The sequence below is a fragment of the Zonotrichia albicollis genome, chromosome 1 (genome assembly GCF_047830755.1).
Source record: "Zonotrichia albicollis isolate bZonAlb1 chromosome 1, bZonAlb1.hap1, whole genome shotgun sequence".
Classification (NCBI taxonomy): Eukaryota; Metazoa; Chordata; class Aves; order Passeriformes; family Passerellidae; genus Zonotrichia; species Zonotrichia albicollis.
In genome coordinates, this window is record NC_133819.1 from 736500 (window position 1) to 759133 (window position 22634).

At 44.8% G+C, this 22634-nt stretch overlaps 2 protein-coding genes and 1 long non-coding RNA gene across 7 annotated transcripts in view; all 3 read right to left on the reverse strand.

Moving 5' to 3' along the window:
- Nucleotides 1-1538: 1538 nt before the first annotated feature.
- On the reverse strand, nucleotides 1539-4280 carry LOC141728525 (uncharacterized). The gene is made up of 2 exons (XM_074537443.1): nucleotides 2853-4280; nucleotides 1539-1957 (listed from the first exon to the last, which is right to left on the reverse strand). Exon 1 carries the CDS (start codon nucleotides 3941-3943, stop codon nucleotides 3017-3019), a length of 927 nt encoding a protein of 308 aa, XP_074393544.1. The 5' UTR covers nucleotides 3944-4280; the 3' UTR covers nucleotides 1539-1957; nucleotides 2853-3016.
- A 5328-nt stretch (nucleotides 4281-9608) lies between these two features.
- On the reverse strand, nucleotides 9609-11444 carry LOC141728589 (uncharacterized). The gene is made up of 3 exons (XR_012579687.1): nucleotides 11206-11444; nucleotides 10428-10503; nucleotides 9609-10310 (listed from the first exon to the last, which is right to left on the reverse strand). It is a non-coding gene; the product is annotated as an uncharacterized LOC141728589 (long non-coding RNA).
- A 7093-nt stretch (nucleotides 11445-18537) lies between these two features.
- SMARCD3 (SWI/SNF related BAF chromatin remodeling complex subunit D3) overlaps nucleotides 18538-22634 on the reverse strand; it is a 70639-nt gene continuing 66542 nt past the window's right edge. For all 5 annotated transcript variants that reach the window (XM_005496370.4, XM_005496369.4, XM_074537866.1 and 2 more), the window contains one exon: nucleotides 18538-22596. In XM_005496370.4, coding sequence (XP_005496427.1) covers nucleotides 22543-22596 — 54 coding nt within the window. In that variant the 3' untranslated portion in view covers nucleotides 18538-22542. The remainder of the gene's footprint in view (nucleotides 22597-22634) is intronic.

Genomic DNA, 22634 nt, shown 5'->3' on the forward strand with positions numbered 1-22634 from the left:
ACCGAGCAGTCCCCAGTCACTTTGCCCACCCCTGCATTAGTTCTCCTGGATGCCCAGAGCCCCGTTCACAGCTCTAGTGCCTTTGCCATTTTCATTCAAAGTGCCAGCCCAGCAGTCCACTTCCCAGCCCCACAGAGATTTCAGCTGCGCCCCAAGAGGTGCCATCACCGGCGCAGGCAATATCCTAGGATCGACGGGGTTTTCAGGCGCAAGCTTGCAGCCCCCTTCTCCCACTCCACACCTGCTGTTCTACTATCGGTCACAATACCCAGCCCCTGCATCCATGTCACAGGCCTACAGTGATCTCGGCGCAAGAACAATAGAGTGTCAGTACAGGCGTTAGATTGCTATGATGTGTTAAGCTGCAATTCCAGTCCCACAATGATGACAAGTGCAGGCCCAGTGATTTCAGCTCTTTCACCTCTTCACCCACAAGCTTTATTTTACTGCCAGCTCTCTTCTTCCAGCTCCAGCTCTGTGTTGCTCCAGCTTCACATGGCAGCATCTTGCTCTTGGCCCCAGCTCAGCAACAATTCGGCTCCCGCACGAGCCTCTGTAAGCCCACCCCACCGTCCATATCCTAGCCCTGCAGTGATTTTAGCTCCCACCGAGCAGTCCCCAGTCACTTTGCCCACCCCTGCATTAGTTCTCCTGGATGCCCAGAGCCCCGTTCACAGGTCTAGTGCCTTTGCCATTTTCAAAGTGCCAGCCCAGCAGTCCATTTCCAAGACCCACAGAGATTTCAGCTGCACCCCAAGAGGTGCCATCACCGGCACAGGCAATATCCTAGCATCGACGGGGTTTTCAGGCGCAAGCTTGCAGCCCCCTTTTCCCACTCCATACCTGCTGTTCTACTATCGGTCGCAATACCCAGCCCCTGCATCCGAGTAACAGGACTACAGTGATCTCGGCGCAAGAGCAATAGAGTGTCAGTACAGGCGTTAGATTGCTATGATGTGTTAAGCTGCAATTCCAGTCCCACAATGATGACAAGTGCAGGCCCAGTGATTTCAGCTCTTTCACCTCTTCACCCACAAGCTTTATTTTACTGCCAGCTCTCTTCTTCCAGCTCCAGCTCTGTGTTGCTCCAGCTTCACATGGCAGCATCTTGCTCTTGGCCCCAGCTCGGCAACAATTCGGCTCCCGCACGAGCCTCTGGAAGCCCACCCCACCATCCATATCCTAGCCCTGCAGTGATTTTAGCTCCCACCGAGCAGTCCCCAGTCACTTTGCCCACCCCTGCATTAGTTCTCCTGGATGCCCAGAGCCCCGTTCACAGGTCTAGTGCCTTTGCCATTTTCATTCAAAGTGCCAGCCCAGCAGTCCACTTCCCAGCCCCACAGAGATTTCAGCTGCGCCCCAAGAGGTGCCATCACCGGCGCAGGCAATATCCTAGGATTGACGGGGTTTTCAGGCGCAAGCTTGCAGCCCCCTTTTCCCACTCCACACCTGCTGTTCTACTATCGGTCGCAATACCCAGCCCCTGCATCCATGTCACAGGCCTACAGTGATCTCGGCGCAAGTACAATACAGGCGTTAGATTGCTATGATGTGTTAAGCTGCAATTCCAGTCCCACAATGATGACAAGTGCAGGCCCAGTGATTTCAGCTCCTTCAGCTCTCCACCCACAAGCTTTATTTTACTGCCAGCTCTTCTCTTGCACTTCCTGCTCAACATCTTCATGGTAGTGCCTCACAATACTACTTCTGCTTCTCAGGACGGGATCTTTGTTTTAGCTCTAGTTCTTGAGCTCAGATCACAGTCCTTAGAGCAATTTCAATTCCAACCACGCAGGTCACCTCCCCGCTCCACAATCCCTATCCCAGCCCCACAGGGGTTTTACCCCAAACCGTACCATATTTCTGTCTCCTCCAGCTCTGCTGCCTCAGCTCCAGTTCCTCAGCTTCCTACTGGCTGCAGCTAAAAGCCGCTCATGCTTCTCACTGCACCTTGGGGCTGTTGATAAGGCCACAAATCAGTTACTGCCATCGTTTCAATATTTCTAGAAGCTGTCGCATCCACCCACCCACCTCAGTGGCATCCCAACTCTGGGGACACTGGAGGCCTGAAGCTCAACATCCACCTTCCCCCTCACCGTGGCTCTCAGGCCAGCACCTGCACAAAGGCCCCCTCACCTCCCCTCAGGCAGCTCCAGGGGCTGGGAATAGCCACTGAACTCCTGCTCCCCCATCCCAAAGTGCACCCTTGGGCTGGTTCTTGGGCCCTAGAACCCTCTGAGCCCCCACACACTCAGCCCCTCGATGGCACCACAGGGCAGGGGCTGGGAACCCCCAGGCATAACCTGCAGGCCCTGTACTGCAGCTCCATGCCTTCCTCCCAAGGCATTTATCTAGCCCCAGCACTTCCACTACTCCACATTGTTTTGGGCCTGACTCATGCCAAAGTCATTATTCCACACCCTGGGGTTTTATGTGCCCACTGCTCTCACAACTGGTGTTCCAGCTCCAGTCCCACAACCCTTACCAAATTAACATGAGATATCTAGCAAAGAAAACAAATCAAACCAAAAAGATGTAATAAAACGAGCAATAATAAAATAACACAATAAAGGAAACAAAGTTACAAGTAAAACCAAACTAAAGTAATAAAAATGCAAAAAGCAAGCTTTATTCCTCGTATTCTGAACATTTCTTTAAATCCAGAAACCGCGAAACGGCTACTTCCCAGCCCCCAGTGACAGCAGGCGGGCCTGCCGCGCCCCCCCCCCCCCCCCCGCGCCACTCCAGGCCCCACACCAGCCGCCGGCTTCCCGAGCCACGCAGGGCGCGGCAGAAAGAACTGGACACGGCCGGCCCCCAGATACTACCGCAGGCGTCGCGTCCGTGCTCACCGGCGCTCCCCGGATCAGCTGGCGCGGGGGGCCCGTCCTGGCGCAGCGCCGCTCCTCAGATCGCGCATCCGCAGATCCCGTCGCTCCCAGCTTCCCCGCCGAACTGACGCCATTGCCGCCCCAACGCACGCTATTTATGCCCCAGGGCCGGAGTAGCCAGCCAATCACAACCCGAGGCAGCGCCTGCCGGCTCCACCAATCCTAGCCCGCCCATTCCCGCCGCGCTCGGCTCCGTGACTCCCTGCGGTCCCCTCAAGTGCTGCGCCCGCCGCCGCCATTGCAGTGGCCGCGTCAGCCTGCTCCCCGCCGCCTGCCCGTTTCCCTGGACCAGAACCTGATCCCGACCAGGACCTGAACTGGAAGCTCCCGGCCGCCCTTCCCGTCCGCAACAGCGCCTGCCGAGGCAGCGAGGACACTGCTCCGCCGGCTCCCAAAGCGGCGGTGGCGGGAGCGGGGCCAGTCTGAGGGGTCGAGCCGCCACTGAGCCGGCTGAGATTGGCGGGACCGCTTCCGGATTGACAGGGCGGCTGTGATTGGACAGGGCGGGCTGAGAAAGGCGGGCCGTGATTGGCAGGCTTGGGAGCCGTCAGGCTGCAGCCCCTGGGAGCGTGGGGCGGAGCTCGGGCTGCCCGAAGGGCTCGCAGGCGCCGGGGGTCCCGCTCGCGAAACCCCCGTCCCCTTCTCCGGCCCTCTCTCGTGCCCAGGTCCCGGGGAAAAGACCCCCGCAGAGCCCCTACCGGAGCGCTCCCTTGGGCACTCGGGGCAGGGGGCGGAGAGGAGTGTAGCCCGGGAGGGATTCCGGGTCGTCTTTGCGACAGCAGGGCGGACCAGGGAGCGGCGGCGATTTGGTGAGGAGAGGGCTCGGGAGCGGGGAGGGCGTGCAGCGCCCGCTGCGGGCTCTGGGTGCCTCTTGTACCGCAGTGCTTCCGCTTCTGCGGGGACTTGGCCTGCCCCGACTGGCCGAGATCAGCACCCTGGCCACAGTTAAGTGCCTGCGTCCCTCTGCCCGCCCTCTGCCTGCTGCGGGCCTGCTGCTCACCCTCGTCGTCGGATGTTATAGATGATAAAACAATATTGACTTTCACATTCATAGAATAGCTTTTTGCATTACAAGTATTTTGATATGGTAAAACTTATACTTACTTTTAACTGCTTTGTATAGTGTAATATGTCAGTTTATGTATACACTGTATATTTCATATGAATAGTAGCGTGATAAATATATCGTAGGCTTTAGCAAAATGTTAAAATAAAAACTAAAATACTTCTATGTAACTAACTCAGAAAACGGTGTAAAGCAATTATTCTGTTTCTTATAACTGCAGACTGCCCCTACCAAGTGATAAGATAATAGTGACAAAAAGAGCTTAAGCATCCAGGAAGGATTTATCGACTCTTATCGGGCGTTAGCAGGGAGTGTGAAGCAACAGGATAAAACTACAGGAAGAAATAAAATATGTAGACCTAATTTACAGAATATTCTGCAGACAAGTCAGAGGTTAAAACTAAGCAAGAGAGTTCCTGGAACATCAAAAAGTCAAAGGAATGTTTGAATAATGTGTAAGTTAATGAATATGCATGTGACCTCAGCAATGTAACAGTATATAGTGAACGTGATTTTAAGCTACCTCTGTGCTCTTTGGCTGTGTGCTAAAAGCATCCCAGTGCTGGATTATTTTGTCCTTTTATCCTTTATTAAACTTGTAAAAATTTTAAAGAGTGAACTCTGTTTATCACATCAGTGAAGCTTAAGCTGATCTGCATCCAGGTGTTTTGGGACCTGCTGGGGGAGGCCATCGAGTTAAGTGTGGGGCTACTGCAGTGGAGGCCAAGTATTTCAACACAATAGCATAATCAGCAGATTATGCTGATTATAGATATAAAATTTCTCTATTATATATTTCTTTTACTTATATTTATTTCAATTAAATATTTATAGATATTCGTATTTCCACATATATTTGTATCTGATTTTTTATTTTATTTCTATTTATATTATTTATTTTAAAAACACTAGCCTATAACCTAATAAAACCCCCAATTTATTTTAACTGTATTTAAATATTTTTATATTTACAATCTATATTTATATATCTTTGTATATATATAATAGACTATCATTTATGTATATGACAATATGTTACAATTCCATACGATGAATTATAGTTTTATATATGCATCTGTTATCTATATTTATGTTTACCACTCTAATGTTATATTTCTTTTTAAATGTATATTTATTTCTATTTCCATCTCTATATTAAACCATATAAATTCATTAACCCGTCACTTCAGAGCCACAACAATACCGTACCTTTGTCAGCACCGGCACGCAGCACACGCTCATCCCATCGCAGCACATCAAAACAAAACCTATTTTTATTACTAACGGAAGAAACATCCCACAACACTGAACCCTCATAAACACTCAAATAAACCTAACCCAAAATAAATTTTAAATCCCACTATAACTAGCCCAAAAGCTCCGCACATGCTCATCATCAACTTCCTCCTAAACCAATATCTCAAAAACCCCAAAAAACTCAAATACACCTTGAAAATGACACAACTGCTAATAAAAACAAACACCCAGTAAAAATTAAATCAAACCAACTCACTAGACTCAAAACTGTACAACTGACTCAAAAAGCCCCCAAAGCTCTACCTTTATGCTAATGCACAAATAAAAACCAATAATCTATAAAAGTTATTTTGCAATTCAAAAAAACCTCATACAAAGCATGAAAATAAAAAATCTAAACTGTTAAAATACTAAAAAATATCACTACCCACATTAAAAAACATATTGCCTATAAAAACCCACCACATAAATGCCCCTGTCACCAAAAATAAAACTAAAAAAACCTATCGAACGAGAAAGAAAACGGAACTTAGGAACACCAAAACCATAACGTTCAAGTACTCACACCACATCCCTTACTGTACACCAACTACAAACAACATGAAACAATACAATCAGTTCTTAAAAACCACCTTAAAACCACTACATTGAAAAACCTTTCAAAAATAAAAAACTGCATTTAACAAAAGCTATCAAATAAATTCACACCCACAAACTCCGGCAGCCCAGCTGGCCCAGCCAAAGCTGTATGTTTATGCATACAGTAAACAAAGCCAAAACCCCAGTAATACCTATCAGAAGTCTATGAAAGAAACCTATTGAAATCAATCCTGCCTCAAATACAAACCAACCCATCCAGAAAGTTAGTTCACTCAAAAAACAACTTACACTGAGTTAATAATACCAAGAAATAAAACAACACACCATATACCACCAATGAATATAATAGTCAAGTAAAGAAAAACTACATTTTTTTTTCTTTTTGTTTTCTAAACTAACTTCTTTTATTAGCTAGAACAAAAGATTTTGCCAGGACTGTAACAACAACTTCTTCTCCTCCTTCTCCTTCTGAAATGTCCCTTTCCCAAATTCCTTACAACTTCTGAGTTTAACTCCAAGCAAAAAGCGAAATTCGTGCACTTGTGCGTTCGATGCTCCTGTCAGATTCTCTGTTTCCCTCCACATCTTCTTACACTTTCAGTCTTCACCCTGTCCTGCCGTGATGAGTTTGACGGAAGAATTGGTAAACGTTAAGAGAGGCTTTCCCTGCCTCCCTCCCCAGCGCTGGTTTACTTAGTGCATTTCATTCAATCCCAAGCCGGCAATGATACACGCTCACCTCAAGGCTCACAGCTGCTCGGCTAAATTCAGCTGTAATCGGCTAAACTCGGCTATTGTAGGCTGCATTCGGCTGGACTCGCCTTTCGTCGCGCCTCGGCTCGCTTCGGCCGAACTCGCAGCCGCTCTGTGCGCTCGGCTCGCTTCGGCCGAACTCGGAGCCGCTCTGTGCGCTCGGCGCGCCTCGGCTTCATTCGGCCGAACTCGGAGCCGCTCTGTGCGCTCGGCTCGGCTCGGCTCCCTGAGGGCGGGCAAGCGGCGCCGCCTCACGTTAAACGCGCCCGGCTCGGGGCTCTCCTGCTGCCGCGTCCCGCGGGCGGCCCGCCCATCGCACGGACACGACCGGGAGCGCGGGGCGGCACAGGGGCTCATTAGGCGGTGACCGCACTCGCGCTAATTAGCGCGCACGAGAGCAGCGGGCTCGGTTCGGCTGAGCTCGGCTCCGTTCAGGCAGCCTCGCAAGCCTGGCCTCGGTTCGCTCGAGGCCGTCAGGTTCGGCCGGTCTCGCCTTGGTGCCGCTGAGCTCGTTCCATTCGGCCGAAGGCGGCGTCGTTCGCTCGTGTTTTTACAAATATCTTTCTCTATAGATTGTATATTTCTATATTTAGATTTCTATTTCTATAATACTTTTATTCAAAATAAAGCTCCCATCTCTAACCAAATAAATATAAAAAAAACCTTCTTTCAAACGATATTGAAATATTTTTATACTTAGTATAATTATACTCCCATTTATATTTATAGTTTCTTTTGATGCAGTGTATTAAAAACTATATATAATATATATTTTATATAATATATTATAATATTATAATATTATATATTATATATAATAATTCAAGTGTGCTTTATTTCAGTCTAACATCCCCACAAAATTCTTCTCACATCTCCCAACCCTGAAATCTTAATTTTCCCTAAAGCTTCTCATCATTAGCAATTTCCAAGTAACATGGTATTTTTAGAACATTGAAAAAAATTCTATAAATGTATTTATTTATATTATGTATCATATCTACTGCTACAACTAATTTTTTCTTATGTTTTTAAACTTTATATATATATATATATTAATTTATGATATATTCCTATACTTAGATTTCTACCTTTATATTATTTGCATTTATAATTTTTATAATCAAAACACTGCCTATTGACAAATAAAAAAAACCTGCTTTACTTAGCTATTTAAAAATATTTTCATGTTTATAATTTTCATATTTATATTTATAATTTATTCTAGATTACATGAGAACACACCTGCTCCTGCACCCCAGTGGGGCTCCCTCTCCTGGGGACCTTGGGGTGCCCCAATGACATCAGAGCCCCGAGTCTTCACCCCCCTCTCCTCTATTTAGAAACTACACTAGAACTCTCTTCTGGAAACAAAGACATTACCTAAATCCTGTCCCTGTGTCCCAGACAGATAGATATTCAGTTATTAGTTGGCCGGGCAGCAGTTTCTTAAACAGAATGATAAGATGTGAACATTTTAGCTACAAGCAAATAGGCAAATCTGAACAAGGTACCGATGGCCAGCCACTGAAGTTATTTTGAAGCAGTTTTTAAAACAAGAAAATACTGATACTACAAAAATTAAGCAAAAAGCTAACTACTGGCTAAGAAAGAAGGAAATATTAACTTTTGACAACAACAACATTCCAACCACACAGGCTTTTTCCCGATGTCATACCTTATAACTACCTCTCTTGGGAATTCTCATCATATATCCCAAAAGGAATAAATACCTTAGAGCGTCCTAAAGCAAAAAGTAGCACACATGAGCTCCTCACACTCCCGGCAGTGCACTGAGCTCCTCACACTCCAGCGCAGCGTGCACTGAGTCTGCAACAAATTCTGCTCAGTGAGGGTCTGCAAACAAAGGTTCAACTGATGAATTTAACTGATTTTGTAGGGATGTTTTCTAAGCACAGAAGCACAAAAAAGAACGAGCAGAAACAATTCTTAAATAAATCTGCAAGTTTTATTTAGCATATATGCGAGTGATTTCCAACCTGTGGCTTCTCACTTTGATTGGTCTGTAGGTTCAGGAAGATGACAATGCACACTCTGCCTTCCCTGAGCCCCCACGGCAGCTGAGCGCTGCTCCGTGTGCTCAGATCGTCAGGAGCTGGATTACACGTACCCGGACGGACTGCAACTGCTCTGCTGCAGATTCAGGAGACGACGGCAGAGAGGGGCTGGCCGAGGCGTCGTCCGAATTCCATTTCTGTGTGACGAGAAGCGGTTTGTTCCCAACAGCTGCAACATCCCCGGCTCGCTTCCGTGGTGAGTACCGATGGCACACAAATGGCAGCCCGAGGAAATCGTGTTCAGGGCTCTAAGTGGCTGGGACAGGGTCTGATTTTTTGTTTTGCATCTGTATGACGATTAGTACGACAGGGCTCTGAGGGATGACATGGCAACACAGAATTAAAAACTCCTCGATAGGATTACATTGACTTCTAGGAAAAGACAAAAGCCTATCACCCTTCTGAAATCTACTTTTAATCCAAAGCACATGGATTGTCACTATACTGCACCTTCCAGCTTTTCAAAGCAGCTTACTTCTGAAGACCAGGAAACATTGATTTCTACAGAAACAATGGGCAACCCCCAGGCTAATTTAAGCACTACTCTTTAATAGGGGATCTGCCAGCATGCCAGTCCAGCTTCAAGTGCGCTTTATTTCAGTCTCACATCCCCACAAAATTCTTCTCACATCTTCCAACCCTGAAATCTTCTTTTTTCCCTAAGGCTTCTCATCATTAGCAATTTCCAAGTAACATGGTATTTTTACAACATTCAAAAATGTCATGCTGGACTGTGCTAGAGAGTAATCTACAAATATAAGCTTAGTAAAGATTGAATTGACTTGTCCAGAGAAAAAACCTACAAGTGAACACCCACACCTGCCTACAAAGAGCTGACAAGCCCCTGGCAGCTACCAGCATCAAAGCACAGTGGATGTTTCTAATAGAGGGTAAGGATAACAATACCACCTTTTGTTCTCTCCAGCTTGTTTTCCCTGCAGTCATATTTTGCTTCTTATGATTGTTTTAGTCTCTGTATCTTTTTGGACAGCACCGAGCCTGACGACAAGGACACGAGAGTCTTTCCCTGCCGTAGGGAGAGAACCAGGAAAACAGTTAAAAAAAGAACAGGGTAGTTTGAAATTCATACTTCCAGTGAGAAGCAGCGCCTAACAAACAGAACAAAAGCAAACAAAGCACGATAGCTCCCTGGGGACAGAAGACTTATAAACCCTCCAGGATTTACGACCAACCCCTTCAGGACAGCAGCCAAGTGTCCCATGAGGTGGTGCTGCACCAAAGAACGATCTGACAGGTTCCAAAGAGTCAAATGCACAATATTTTGCAAAGCCGTAAAATCTTGCAAAATAACAAAAATACGATAGATATAAACTACAGGGCAAGAGTACAAGTGTTCGCTTTAAGAGCTGGAACCATGCAGGTGAGCACCTGATAACTGGATCCTCACCAGAGTTTGAACCCTTCGGTACACAGAAGGGTTTTCCCCAGAAATTTCACAGACTGAGTTTTGATAGAAGTACACTTGCCAGATCCTCAGAAGCATCACCCATTCTCCAGGTGTCTGCAGAGAACTGCAAATGGCTCTCACGTAGTTTGAGCTGGTTCTCCAAGGTCTCAGGGTGAATTTCACCAGATGCAACCAAATCGGGCAACTCCCAGTGGGACAGAAGGAACCCAAAGTTTGGGTAAGCAGAGCTGCAGCAAATACTGAGGAAACAAACATAACAGCGTAAAAAACAATAAACCATCCTTTTTTTTTCTCTTGCTTTTGTTTTTTTCTTATTCAGATCAGCATAGCAATTAAAGAGAAGGTGAGAAACTCACCATTACTGAACATTTCATCATCTGTAAGCCGAGCATCCTTAGCATAGAGGACTCCAAAGTTAAAATTCACCGATCCCTGGGAAATAAAACCAAATATTGTATGATAAACAGTCAAACAGCAGACATAAAAATTTGTTTCCTCTAAGGACTTTCAGGTATGTATCTATCTTTGCATACATCCTACACATTAGAACATACACTTTATACCATCACCTAATACATAATATTTTACCTTTAAATTCTGATAGTATAGCATGAATTTTTAACTTAAATTGGTGATCTATTATTATTAAGTTGGTACTGAAAGTTATTTCTGCTGTCACGTTCAAAAAAACATTATTTTTTTTTTTTACTGTAATGAGCAATTGATTTTAAAGTCATCACAAGCCCATCAAAATACAAAGCTGTATTCACTGGGCGGGTCTGTGAGCTAGAAGTAGTTAGGCTTGTACTTCCCTCTTGTTCTTCCAGAACCGATAAATCCTGTCAACAAAACCAGGATCTTTAGCCCACTGCTGTGAAAGATTCTACAAGGATGATGGTTTGATTTGTGTTTACAAGTTTTGATTTGAAATGGCCAGTTCAATGCATAAAGACAGTTTAAGTAGTATTATGTTACTATTATTATTATTATTTCTATTATTATTTTTACTATTACTACTACTATTATTATCACCAGCTACTGGAAGAAACAAACCAGTCGTACCTATACTTAATTACTTTTATTTCCAGAAAATAATAAAGAAAAAGAACCAAACCAAAAAAAGTCACTTCCTACCTTTTATATCAAGGGAGGAAAAATTTCTCTTGGGCTCTTCTCCAATTTATCAAGAGTCATAGCACTGAAAGGCAAACAAAACAGTGCTTTATAGAAGGGCAAGTGCACATTTCAAGGCTGAACCACCAACCGATTGCAGTGACAGCAGTTACAACATGAATCGTTCCGAGAGCCTCTGTTAAATGCAATGTTCTGTGGAACTGCCATTTCTTTCCCAAAATACTAACTTCCAACACTTCCTAAACGTATTTGGTATTTTAAAACAACAGAAGTTAGTGAGACACTGCGTGGAGGTCAGGTTTAAATTTATTTCCTTCTAAAGCACAGAGCTCTGTTCCATCACCCTTCACTTCGGCTCTGCACTGAATCACGGTGAGCATTTGAGGAGTGCTCAATAACCAATTCTATTTCTCTCTTTTTCTAGTTCTCTCTATTCCTGAATAATTAAAGACAAGTCCAATGAAAAATGACAAGTTCAGCATCAAAGTCACACTTTTTCCCTTTGTCTGGTCAAGAACAGGCTCTAAATCCACTTAGTGCTGCCTGCAACGATTAAGACGTGCAAAACCATTTTTACATGTTTTATAGGTTTATCATAAAAGCCACGGAACGCAAGCTCTGAATTACAGGAAAAGGTACACAGTCAAATATCTAAAGGGATCACTTATTTGTAAATGCATACCTTGATAGAGATCGCACTGAGAACGTTTCTGTGGGACTCTAAGGGAGACATATTTTCTGATTACCCTGTAAACAAGAAAAGCTAGGATATATTACAGGACACACCCACTTTTTCTACATATTCAAATAGGATTTTTAATAAAAAGAACTCACTTGAAAAAGAAAGAAGAAAACCAAGGTCATTTTACTCAGCTATATTTACTCCCAATTTACAGAAAAAAAAAGTCACGGGTGCTGCAAAGAAAAAACAAGTGAACCATAAACGCCTACAGTACAATTTTAAAACAAGTGCTTGGATAAAAGAATCTCATGGAACGTGAAGTAGAAAAAAAGTGAAACCACTATCAGACCTGCCTATTTTCTCACCTTGGTACAAGAAAATCCTAAAAGCAGTATAAAGTCACTGCCTAAAACCGGTCATGGGATGTAACCAAGAACAATTTAGGCATTTGCTAATCTAGACAGAAACCTTTTCTGGATGCTAGTGTCAAATCACAAGTTTTGTCTTTCAGAAGCCCGACAATGCTGGAAAGCACTTTCCCTGGGGCTGGGGAGGGCAGGGGCAGAAGGGGATGAGTTTGCAGATCGCACCTGTGCCATCGGAAGGATACAGCCCGCCTGCTCCCTGCGCTGGGCATTCTCCCGGCCATCTCTGGCTTTACCGCTCAGCGCCGCTCCATCCGTTTGCATGGCAGAAAGAGCCTCGAGCACTAGCGCAGGCAGCAGCCCAGTCATTCCGGCGATATCGCAGCGCTCTCTGCTCGCAACGCCCAACACGCGGCGGAGCCGCCTCCGCCCGCAGCACCGGCAGCAGCCCGAGGGAGACGGCTGCAGCTCGGGGGCTGCTGCGCCTCCGCCAGCCTGAGGGCAGCCGCCCCACCGGGACCGCGGGAGCGCCCGGCGCCGCTCGCCGGGGGCGGCTCCTGCAGCTCCCGGCCCGCGGCAGCAAAGCACCGCCTCGCCCTCCGCCATCGCTACCGCTTAGTAAGGCCGAAGAACCGGACCGACGCCCCTTCCGCGCTGCTCAGCTCCGTGCGGGCGGCCAGACGGAGGTTTCGCCCCTCCGGCGTCGCCGCCGCGGCGCCGGGAGCTGCCCGCGCACAGCCCCGCGCGGCCGCCTGGCACGCCAGCCACTCCGGTGCCGCGCCAGCCGTTGCGTCACACGCCTCGCCGGCAGCAGGGCCTGCCGGGAGTTGTAGTCTCGGGCTGACAGCCACTGCTCCGTCCTCCGCCACCGGGAGCTGCAGTCCCTCCCGGGCATCAAACGGGTCCTTCGCCCCTGGGCGGGGAAGGACCTGAGGCAGCAACGCTCCTCCCGAATGCCCTCTCTTTTTCGCTCCAACTCTTTTTTCTTTTTTCACTCTGCTTTTCACCCCTTCCCTTCCCTCTGGTGCTCCTGATTCCTTTCCTTTCCTTCCCTTTTCCTTTCCTTTTCTTCTGTTTCTGATCTTGGTTTTCCTTTCTAGCTTAAGAATAAAAAAGCAGCAGTAGAAAGTTTCAGGCTACCTGGGAGTAAAAAAAACCTCCAAAACGAAAATGATTTAAAGAAAACTATTTATTCCCCTGGAGCCTGAAATTTTCTACTGCTGCACATGACATAGAGCTTTTATTTCTTCTTATAGAGAGTTGATATTTTATACTTACTTTATACAGCGCCCCCTGCCGTGTGTGTCGGCGAACTGCAGCCCCAGTGCTCCCTGCCGTCTGTCCTGGCGCACTGCAGGCACAGCGCCCGCTGCCGTGTTCCCCGGAGACCTGCAGGGAGAGCGCTGCGGCGTCGTTCGGTTCTGTTTAATGAAACTCGGCTGAATTCGGCTTGGTTCGGCTCTTGGTCTAAACTTGTTTCAGTTCCGCTCTTCGTCCGAACTCGGCACGGTGCGGCTAAACTCGGTCATATTCAGCACATTCTCTAAATGCGGCCAGTGTCGGCTACCCTCGGCTGTTTTCGGCTACACTCGGCTCTTCGGCTCAAGTCGGCTGTTTTCGTCAACACTCGGCTCTTCGGCCCAAGTCGGCTGTTTTCGGCAACACTCGGCTCTTCGGCTCAAATCGGCATTTTTCGGCCATCCTCGGCTCGCTGAGGGCGGGAAAGCGGGCATGAGAGGACTCCGGAGCACAGAGGGAAGGTTTACCCAGATGCCTGTCACAAACCCGCCAAAATACGCCCGCCCGCGGCGACGCTGAGACCACAGCATGAGTCGGATACGCTTCAAACGCCACAGAAAAATCCGTCGGGGCCGCCATGACGTCGGTGTTCCATGCAGGCAGTTCACTTACACCCACCGGGGTCCTCCACTTCCCCGCCATCTCGAGAAGGTCAACGAAAAGTCCGAGACACCCGCGACACGCCACTCCCACCATGGCGGCCTCTCGCCTGCCTGCCGGCGCACGGCTGCAGTACCGCGCTCTGCCCACAAGGCGGCAGCACTGCCGCCCGCCCCAGACGGGGGCGCAGCGCGCCTCGGGGCTGCGGGCAGCGACGGCGGCAAAAAAGAACAGGGGCGACCCCAGACAAAAACTGCTCTGAAATAAATGCCAAAAACCTTCCTCTTAGCCGACATGACCAAAACAAGCTCCGTTCTTTTAAATGATATTTAAATAAATTTGATATTTCTATTTTTCGTATTTATATTCAAGTGCATATTTATAGTGGACATGGATGCAGTATGTAATTTGTACAGTATATTATGTCTATTCCTTATACTATATTATGTCTATTCCTACTAATAATATTTATTTATCTTTTGTGTTTTTATAAATATCTTTATGTATTGATTCTATATTTATATTTTTGAAATTCTATTTCTAGAACACGTTTATTATTTAAAATTAAAATCCCTTTCTAACTCAATAAATACAAAAACCCCTTCTTTTAAACTATATTGAAATATTTTTATATTTATAGCTTGCATGACTATATTCAAATTTATATTTATAGTTTATATTGATGCATTATATTCATAACTACATATAATATGCCTCTTATTCAAAAATATACGGGAATTATTTCTTTAATTATGTACCATATATGCTGCTACCCCTTATTTTTCCTTATATTTCTAATTTTTATATAAATCTTTAATGTGCTTATGATGTACTTCTATACTTAGATTTCTACCTTTATATTATTTGTATTTGTAATTTTTACACTAAAAGCCCTGCTTTGGCAAAGAAAAAACAAAACCTTCCATTATTTTAAACTACCTTAATTTTTTTTATCTTTATATTTATCACAATATACAACAAATGATAGATATACCACATCCGTGTACTAAATTTATATCTACTTTATATCCATTTCCTATAATATATTTTAATAAGATATATACAGTATTACTTGTATTATATATTGTATCAATTTATGTTATTGTATATTTACAATTTATTGCTAATTTTTTATATATCTGCATATAGTTGCAATACATTTCTATATTTGCATTTTTGTTTGGGTTGTATTTCCATTTATATTCTCTATTCATATATCTGTATACATACACAATGCTCTATTAAAATAGAATAACTAAATGCAACATATAATGACTTATGTTCCATGTTAAATTTTAAAAATTGACCGAATATATAAAAATAACGTTGGCTCATTCCCATTTCTACACATCTATTTCTTTTGTTTCAATATAGTGAGAGTTATAATTGTATATTTAAAATCCAATTCCTAAATGAAATGACAGAACAAACAGCATCAAATTCCCACCAATATCTTCCAAAAACATCGAGACACCTCCAACAGCCAAACAAGCGTCAGAGAAAAAACAAAGAACACTCTTGTCAATAACAATTCTCATCACGACCGAAAAATGGAACCAAAAGAAAACCCTATAGAAACACACACAGCAAATTACAAAAGGTACTAAAAAAAAAGTCAAACCAATCTTCTAAACTCCAGACAGTGCCACTCACCCTGAACGTTACTGAAAAAAAAAAAATGACAAAATTCTACCTCTACGCTAACTCAAAGAATAAACAATCCTCTGTAAAAATAACTTTAAAAACTGAACTAATTAACAAAATGGAAAACATCTCAACCGCTAAAAACTAAGAAATTAACTACCCTAGTAAAAAACAATTTAAAAACCCACCATATAAATACCCATGTTCCCAAAAAAACCCCTGAGAAACAATGTAATATGAAGTAAAAAAACCACATGAAACACAAGGCAGAGCTGGGAATTTACAGGTCTTTATTTGGCACTCTGGATGACAAGCGCCTCTTCCGGGACTGCGACACGATTTGGGGACTGGCAGAGAACGGAGGCAGAAGGTGCCAGAGAGCCCTTTCTATTGCCTCCAGCTCCTGCAGCTGTTCTGATGGTTTCGGGGCACAGCTCGGTCCATTCCTAGATAAAAACGCTAGGGCAGTATCTTCAAAACTGCTACCCATCTCCACTCGGAGTTTTCTGCATTCCTGTAAACAATGAGTGGATAGAGAGGGTTTCTCCCCAGATGAATTTAGAGACAAATTCCTATTCTTTACCAAGACCTATAAAAACGAATACCTTGACAGGTTTTAGCATTCTACACCCACCCCTCCCTGAATTTGGTGGCAGCTTTGGGTCCCTCTGGGGCACGGCCCCCAGCGTGACGCCCCTCGCCCGCCCCCCGCCTGCTCCTGCACCGCAGTGGGGCTCCCGCTCCTGGGGACCGCGGGGTGCCCCAACGGCATCAGAGCCCCGAGTCTTCACCCCCTTTCCCTGAGCCCCAAAGAAGGCACAGAACGAGTCCGACTGCCCCGGACAGCAGCGCAGCGCTTCCTCCAAGCCCTTTGCACACGTCCATCCCCGCAGAAAGGGATTCTGCTGCAACAAGAAAGTGGGGCGGCCCCCAGAAAGGCCGAGGTTCCTCCCCAGCCTCGCTGTCCCGGGCCAGGGGCAGCGAGAGGGAGTGGAAGCAGAGAGGACACAGAAAGAAAAGGAAGAATTGGGTGCAGGATGAAATTGAAAAACACCCCAAAAAACCAAAAAAACTCAACAACAAACAAACAAACAAACAATTCCAAAAAAACAAAAAAAACCCAAATTGGGAAGGGCAGCACGGGAGAGAGGCTTTAAAAAAGAGCAAGAACAGGGAATGGGACACAAGGATCCTCTGAGGAACAATGGCACGGGCAGCACCTCAGAGAATAAAAAGGAACACGAGTGAGGCATGGAGAAGAACACAGAAAAGGACAGAGTGCCAAACACACGGTAAGGACAGAGGCATACAGAGACACGTGGGGCAAGATGCTTCTCCTCCAGCCACTACACAAGTGCAGCTTCCCTGCAATTCCATGCTCAGTCTCTCCTCCAAGCTGCTCAGGTGAACAAACAGGTACTCCCAACGTTTCCTTCCCTTAGGCAGCACAGACCCACCGGGAGAACCTGGAATCCAAGGATGGATCGAAACATGGGAGGTCTCACTTGCTACTCTCTCCACCTTTTCTCCAGCTTAGCCCTGGGCTGGGAAACAAAAGACAACAAACATTTAAAAACAAAACTTGCGGTGTCCTGAGGATGCCCAGGCCTGGGAGGAAGCCCTTCCCAGCACCTTCTTGGCCTTTCCTCACTCTGAGGAGCTGTGGAAATGCACATCCAGACGGGGCAGATGGCCTGGGATGTTTTCTGCACAACAAACGCCACAACCCCGAGCACCAGAAGCCTGAAGATGCTCTGGATTGCAATTCACAGCCTCAGGGCATTCTACATGGGACAGCCAAGTCATTTGTGCCCAGAGGAAATACAACTCACCATTTTTAACAGTTAAAATATCTGTGGAAGTTACTGGCTGCTTACGGCAGTGAGCTTCATATGGCATCCCATACTTCGGGATTTATCAGAAGCAGTTTCAGGTTCCTTCCTTTTGGATCCCAGCCCCAAAGCTCTGAAATTAAGGAATTTCTCCTGGCAGCTTGGAGATTATGTTATCACAAATGAAAGAAAGTAAAGAAGAAATATTCCCAGTAAGAGCCCTTGGGACCTTCTGGGCTGAATTTGGAAGGGGACATTCATTCCCTGTAGTGCAAATAAACAACAACCTCCAACACAAAGCAAAGATGTCAAGTGAGGTCTGAAAGCACCAGTATAACAAATCTCATTGTCATTCTTTTTTCTGGTGACTTTTGCAATCAAACTCCAAAGCTGACAACCACAACTATCCCCTGTGCTCCATCCAGCCACTCTGGAACAAAACAATATTCCCTGCCAAACTGACAATGGGCAGGGGGCAGGGGTCTCCTCTTCAGAAGCTCCTGGCCTGATCTGGAACTACAATGATATATTACACATAGTAGAAGAAACTCCATTTGATTTTTTTAATTTAAGCAGAACCTAGGGAGAAGTGTTGTAGAAGTGGTATCCACCTGTTTGCTACCACAGTGGAGATGGCGACTCTCTAATTCCTACACCACCTCTCACCATCCAAGCTTTAGCTCTAGGCTGTCCAGGAGAGGAGCCAGATCCCTCCAATGGAAAGGATTTTCCACTTACTGAGTATGGAAATGGCTGAAGGTGGAATCTAGTGAAAAAAGGAATTCACCATGTTTGCATGTCTGTGTGCACTCACAAGTGAAGAGAAATCCAAACACCAGAGATCATTAGCAGGAGCAGAAAGAAACCAGGTACCGGTCTTCATTACAACACAAAAGGTTAGTGCATGAGATACAAAGAAACAAAGTATTTATTCTTAAAAGCTCTTCTACGAATCACTCAGCATCATACAATGGATATGGTGGCTACAGAGTAGAGGGAGTCTCTCTCCCCCTTCCCCCTATTCTTTACACACACATTTGCTCACTCTCACAAACTCACTGTTGTATTTTTAAAATGGAGTTCCTCTCTTCAGTGAGTTGGAAAAAATGTTTATAACACAGGATCTGGCAGAACAGATACATCCTATTAAATAACAGAGCAGTTACAGAAAGGAGACTGCCTTCTTTAGGAAAAAGAGCCTTCTTTCCCTCCTTATCTCTTTGCATTGCCTTAAAAGAGTTCTCCAGACGAAACCAGACCAACAACCCCCAAATACCTGATTTGCATTTTGGCAAAATTAGCAGCCCTAGGATATACACCAATATTGATTTATATACTAATATTTTCACCTGGCTTCCATGGGGTAGGTTCTAAACAATGTGGTGTAAAACCCTGCCAGCCGAGGCGATGTCTGCACTGCAGCTACCAACCCTGCTATGTGGAACAACTGAATCCGTGCTGGTAACAGGGAAAACACTTTGACAGCTTGTCTCAATGTTATTTGCAAAACTTTTGGTTGTGTGCTTGCCCCCAGTTCCCAGGCTGCACACCGACTGACTGTCTCTCCCACGAGTTCTGAGTATCCACTTACACAGAACGCAGACTCACACGGGCTGTGCTGTTTCCAGGAGCACTTAGCACATTATCTGTGCTGTGTCTTTCTGGTGCTTCAGTGCTACTCTGCTCCGTTTTTTATTTCCTTTCCCACTGTTGTATTCTTCTCTTTATTCCACAACTGAACATTTGCTTCCCCTTCCATCTTGAAGAAACATTTGATCTGATTCCTGCCTCATGGCCAACAACCCAGAAGACTAAAAAAAACTGTTTCTAACCTGCCACGTCAACACTTCGGCTCCAAGATACATTTCCCTCCTACTGGTACTCCAGAATTCCATTGAACCCTTTCCTTGTTTGATGCTATATTTTCTAACAATCTAGATTATCATCTATAGATGAACTACTTCTATGCACAGAATGGTTTTTTGCAGTATGCATAGATTTACATTGTACGGTGGCAACTGAAGACCGCAATACGTCTTCCTGTCACCTTTTATACACACAAAAAGACAATCATCCTGAACTTAAAATAAATTCCTCATTCACAGTCTGCCATAATTACCTGCCTCTTCAGTGCCACTACCTTTCATTTTCAATACTCAAGCAACACTTAGTCTAGTTGCTTCCAGTATTGCACCACTATTTATCTTCAAATAGCTTTTCTTTGTTTCACAAACAAGCAAGCTCTTAATTTCGCCTAGAACAAAGGACAAAATTTTTCTCTCTCTGATTCAGTAAAAGATCTGAACAGCACCTGAACAAAGGAAAAAGGCATCACAAATCTCAAACCTCAGTTTAACCAAAGGAAAGATACGTGACCGCTAGTCCTAAGACTCACCGGTAGTGACCAGTCTTTTTTTATAGACAGTGAAATGTAAGAATTTAGACTGCAATCTCCAGTGCCATCATCAGTGGCTGATGCATGCACACACCCATTTCAGTATAATGCAGCTGCTTGACAGAGCTTCAGCTTCGCGTGATGCAGTTGTGAACATTGGCACCAACACCACATTAGTTTTGTTAATTTACTCTGAAAGAGACTTGAAACCAGATCCATTCAATTAATTCTACAGAGGCTCTAAACCCAGGCTGGACTCCAGTGTGTTGTCAGCTGTGGCAAATGGCTGGTATTGCTCTCAAATACCTTCCCCTTCAGCAGGAAGGCTCTCAAACCCCAGAAGTCCCTGGCAGACATTCTGCAGGCATCTATCTCAGTCCCGTGCCCTTCTTATATCCTTGTGCATTTTTCTTTGCATTTCTTATTCCTCAGAATAAGATGCAGACTGAGCATACCCCTGATTGTAGCTGCTCTGTTTGCCACACACAGACAGGAGTTTTGTACACTGAGCAGCATGCACACAACGGACACAGCAGCATAACAAATATGGAAGCACAGCAGCAGATGATCCCCACTGTTTTCTCCTCGTAATGCTTGCTTGTAGTCCAATTAGTGGAGTCCTAAATTAAGTAACGTTTCAAGACCATCACTGTGGCAGCCTCACAGTCCCTCAGTATAACCAGTTTAAGACTGCAGGATTTCACATTTTACTGTGAAAAGAGGCATTAGCACAAAAGGGAAAAATGCCAAATCAAGCCATTCCCAGTAAAAGGCCTCAGACAACGAGGTACTTTTTCTCACACCAACAGGTTTTGTGGGAGAGTACTGCACCACATAAATTCACTCAAAAGTAAATTTTCCAAGACATCTCTGAACACAATGGATAGACTAAAAGCTATGGCACTATTAATGTGAAAACAAAGATATTAAATAAAGGGATAAAGAGAAGACTATCTCTTCTGTGACTGAAGAGAAGAAACTTTTAAGTTAAATTAAGAGAGAAATTGGCAAAGACAGCAGAAAACACAACACTAGAGAAAAAATGCATTTATTCAGAAGAGCTGCCTTCCTTCCATATCTCATGTGAATTTGATTCTCTTTCCAATGAAGTGTAAGAATGGAGGTGAAAAGGAGTAACCTAGAAGAGGATTTTGAGTGCCACATCAAATGGACAGTTATACTTTGGCAGCTGCTTTTTGGACTAGAAATTATATTGGGCCTTGATTATAGCTCGTCTGTGCACTACAAAAAATGAGGAGGGGAAGGATTTAAGGAAGATGTCCCTGCTTCCAAGTAATTGTTCTATAAATTCCCATTATCTGAAATTGTCAAACATTTACAAAGAAGATGATTTCCAAGGGATATGTACTCTGTGCTATTTAAGGCTGATACGCTTTATAACTCAACAGCATCCAAAATAACCAGCACGTATCATGTATGGGAGAGCCAAATAATTCATAATAAGAGGCAGTTCACCTATGACCAAAATGTGAGACCAATCTAGGGACTCTGTTAACATCTTGAAGAAAAAACTACCATGTGACATTAAGTTAAGCTTCTTGGATTCTACACCAAGAATCAGGAAGTTATTTTCAGTGATAAACCCTACAGGCCACAGAGACACATTTAAATAATCTGGTATTTTACATATATACTTGTTGTTATTATCTGCTGTGTTAAAGGTAGGCATCAGCAAAGCACCATTACATTATTTTAGTTTTCTCAGAATGCCTCATTTGTTGCAAATACCACTGATATTAAGGATGCATAAGAAGCTCTTATCCCAGGAAATATTCTCTTTCTCTCAGTACAGTGTACAGATCATACCCATCTAGTGATATGTGACTGAATCCACCTTTCACTGCCGGGACAGGGGGAAGAGAAATTATTTGCACCTGCAGAAGAGATGGCCTGACTATATGTCTTTCTTCCAGATGGGCTCTGCAGTCCAGGATGCAAATGCTCTTAGTTTGTTCTTTCAGATGGTGAGAAAGCTTCTTGCATTGGTCCGGCTGAAATAAAAACTCTATTCAGGAATATAAAGCATCCCACAGCTATAAGAAAGACTATCTTGTCTAATTCCAGATAAGTTACTGTTTGAGACTCTTGGGTACCATAGGGTAAGAGCTGCATTTATTTCTCTAAATCTGTAGTCTCCTAGAACACCTATCTCGACCTCCACCATCGGTGCCACCCATGATTCTAAGCATAGCCCATAAGGATTTGCTGTGTAGTGTCTAACTTTCCACTAAAACTGAACAATGTGCGTTGATGAGTGAACCTTTAGTCTTCTTTCACACTGACACTTGTATGGTGCTGTCTCTGGCTTGGAATGGTTTGAGACACCTGTCCTGGGCAAGATTTCCAAGGGTCACTCTAAAACTGGTGTTCTGACTGGTGTGCTGACGGCACGTTCTCATCCAGTCAGGAAGCAGGTCCATGTGTAACAGTGAGCTAAGTAACACTGAGAAGTCCACTGGTTTGGTGGTCGTGATGCCAATGGAATCTTGTGAGCAGTACTTATGTGTTACGCACTCCCAAAGATTGCTCCAATTCCTGTCGGCGCTGCTGGATCTGCAAGAAAAAGACACACTGTACAGTTTAGCAGATTA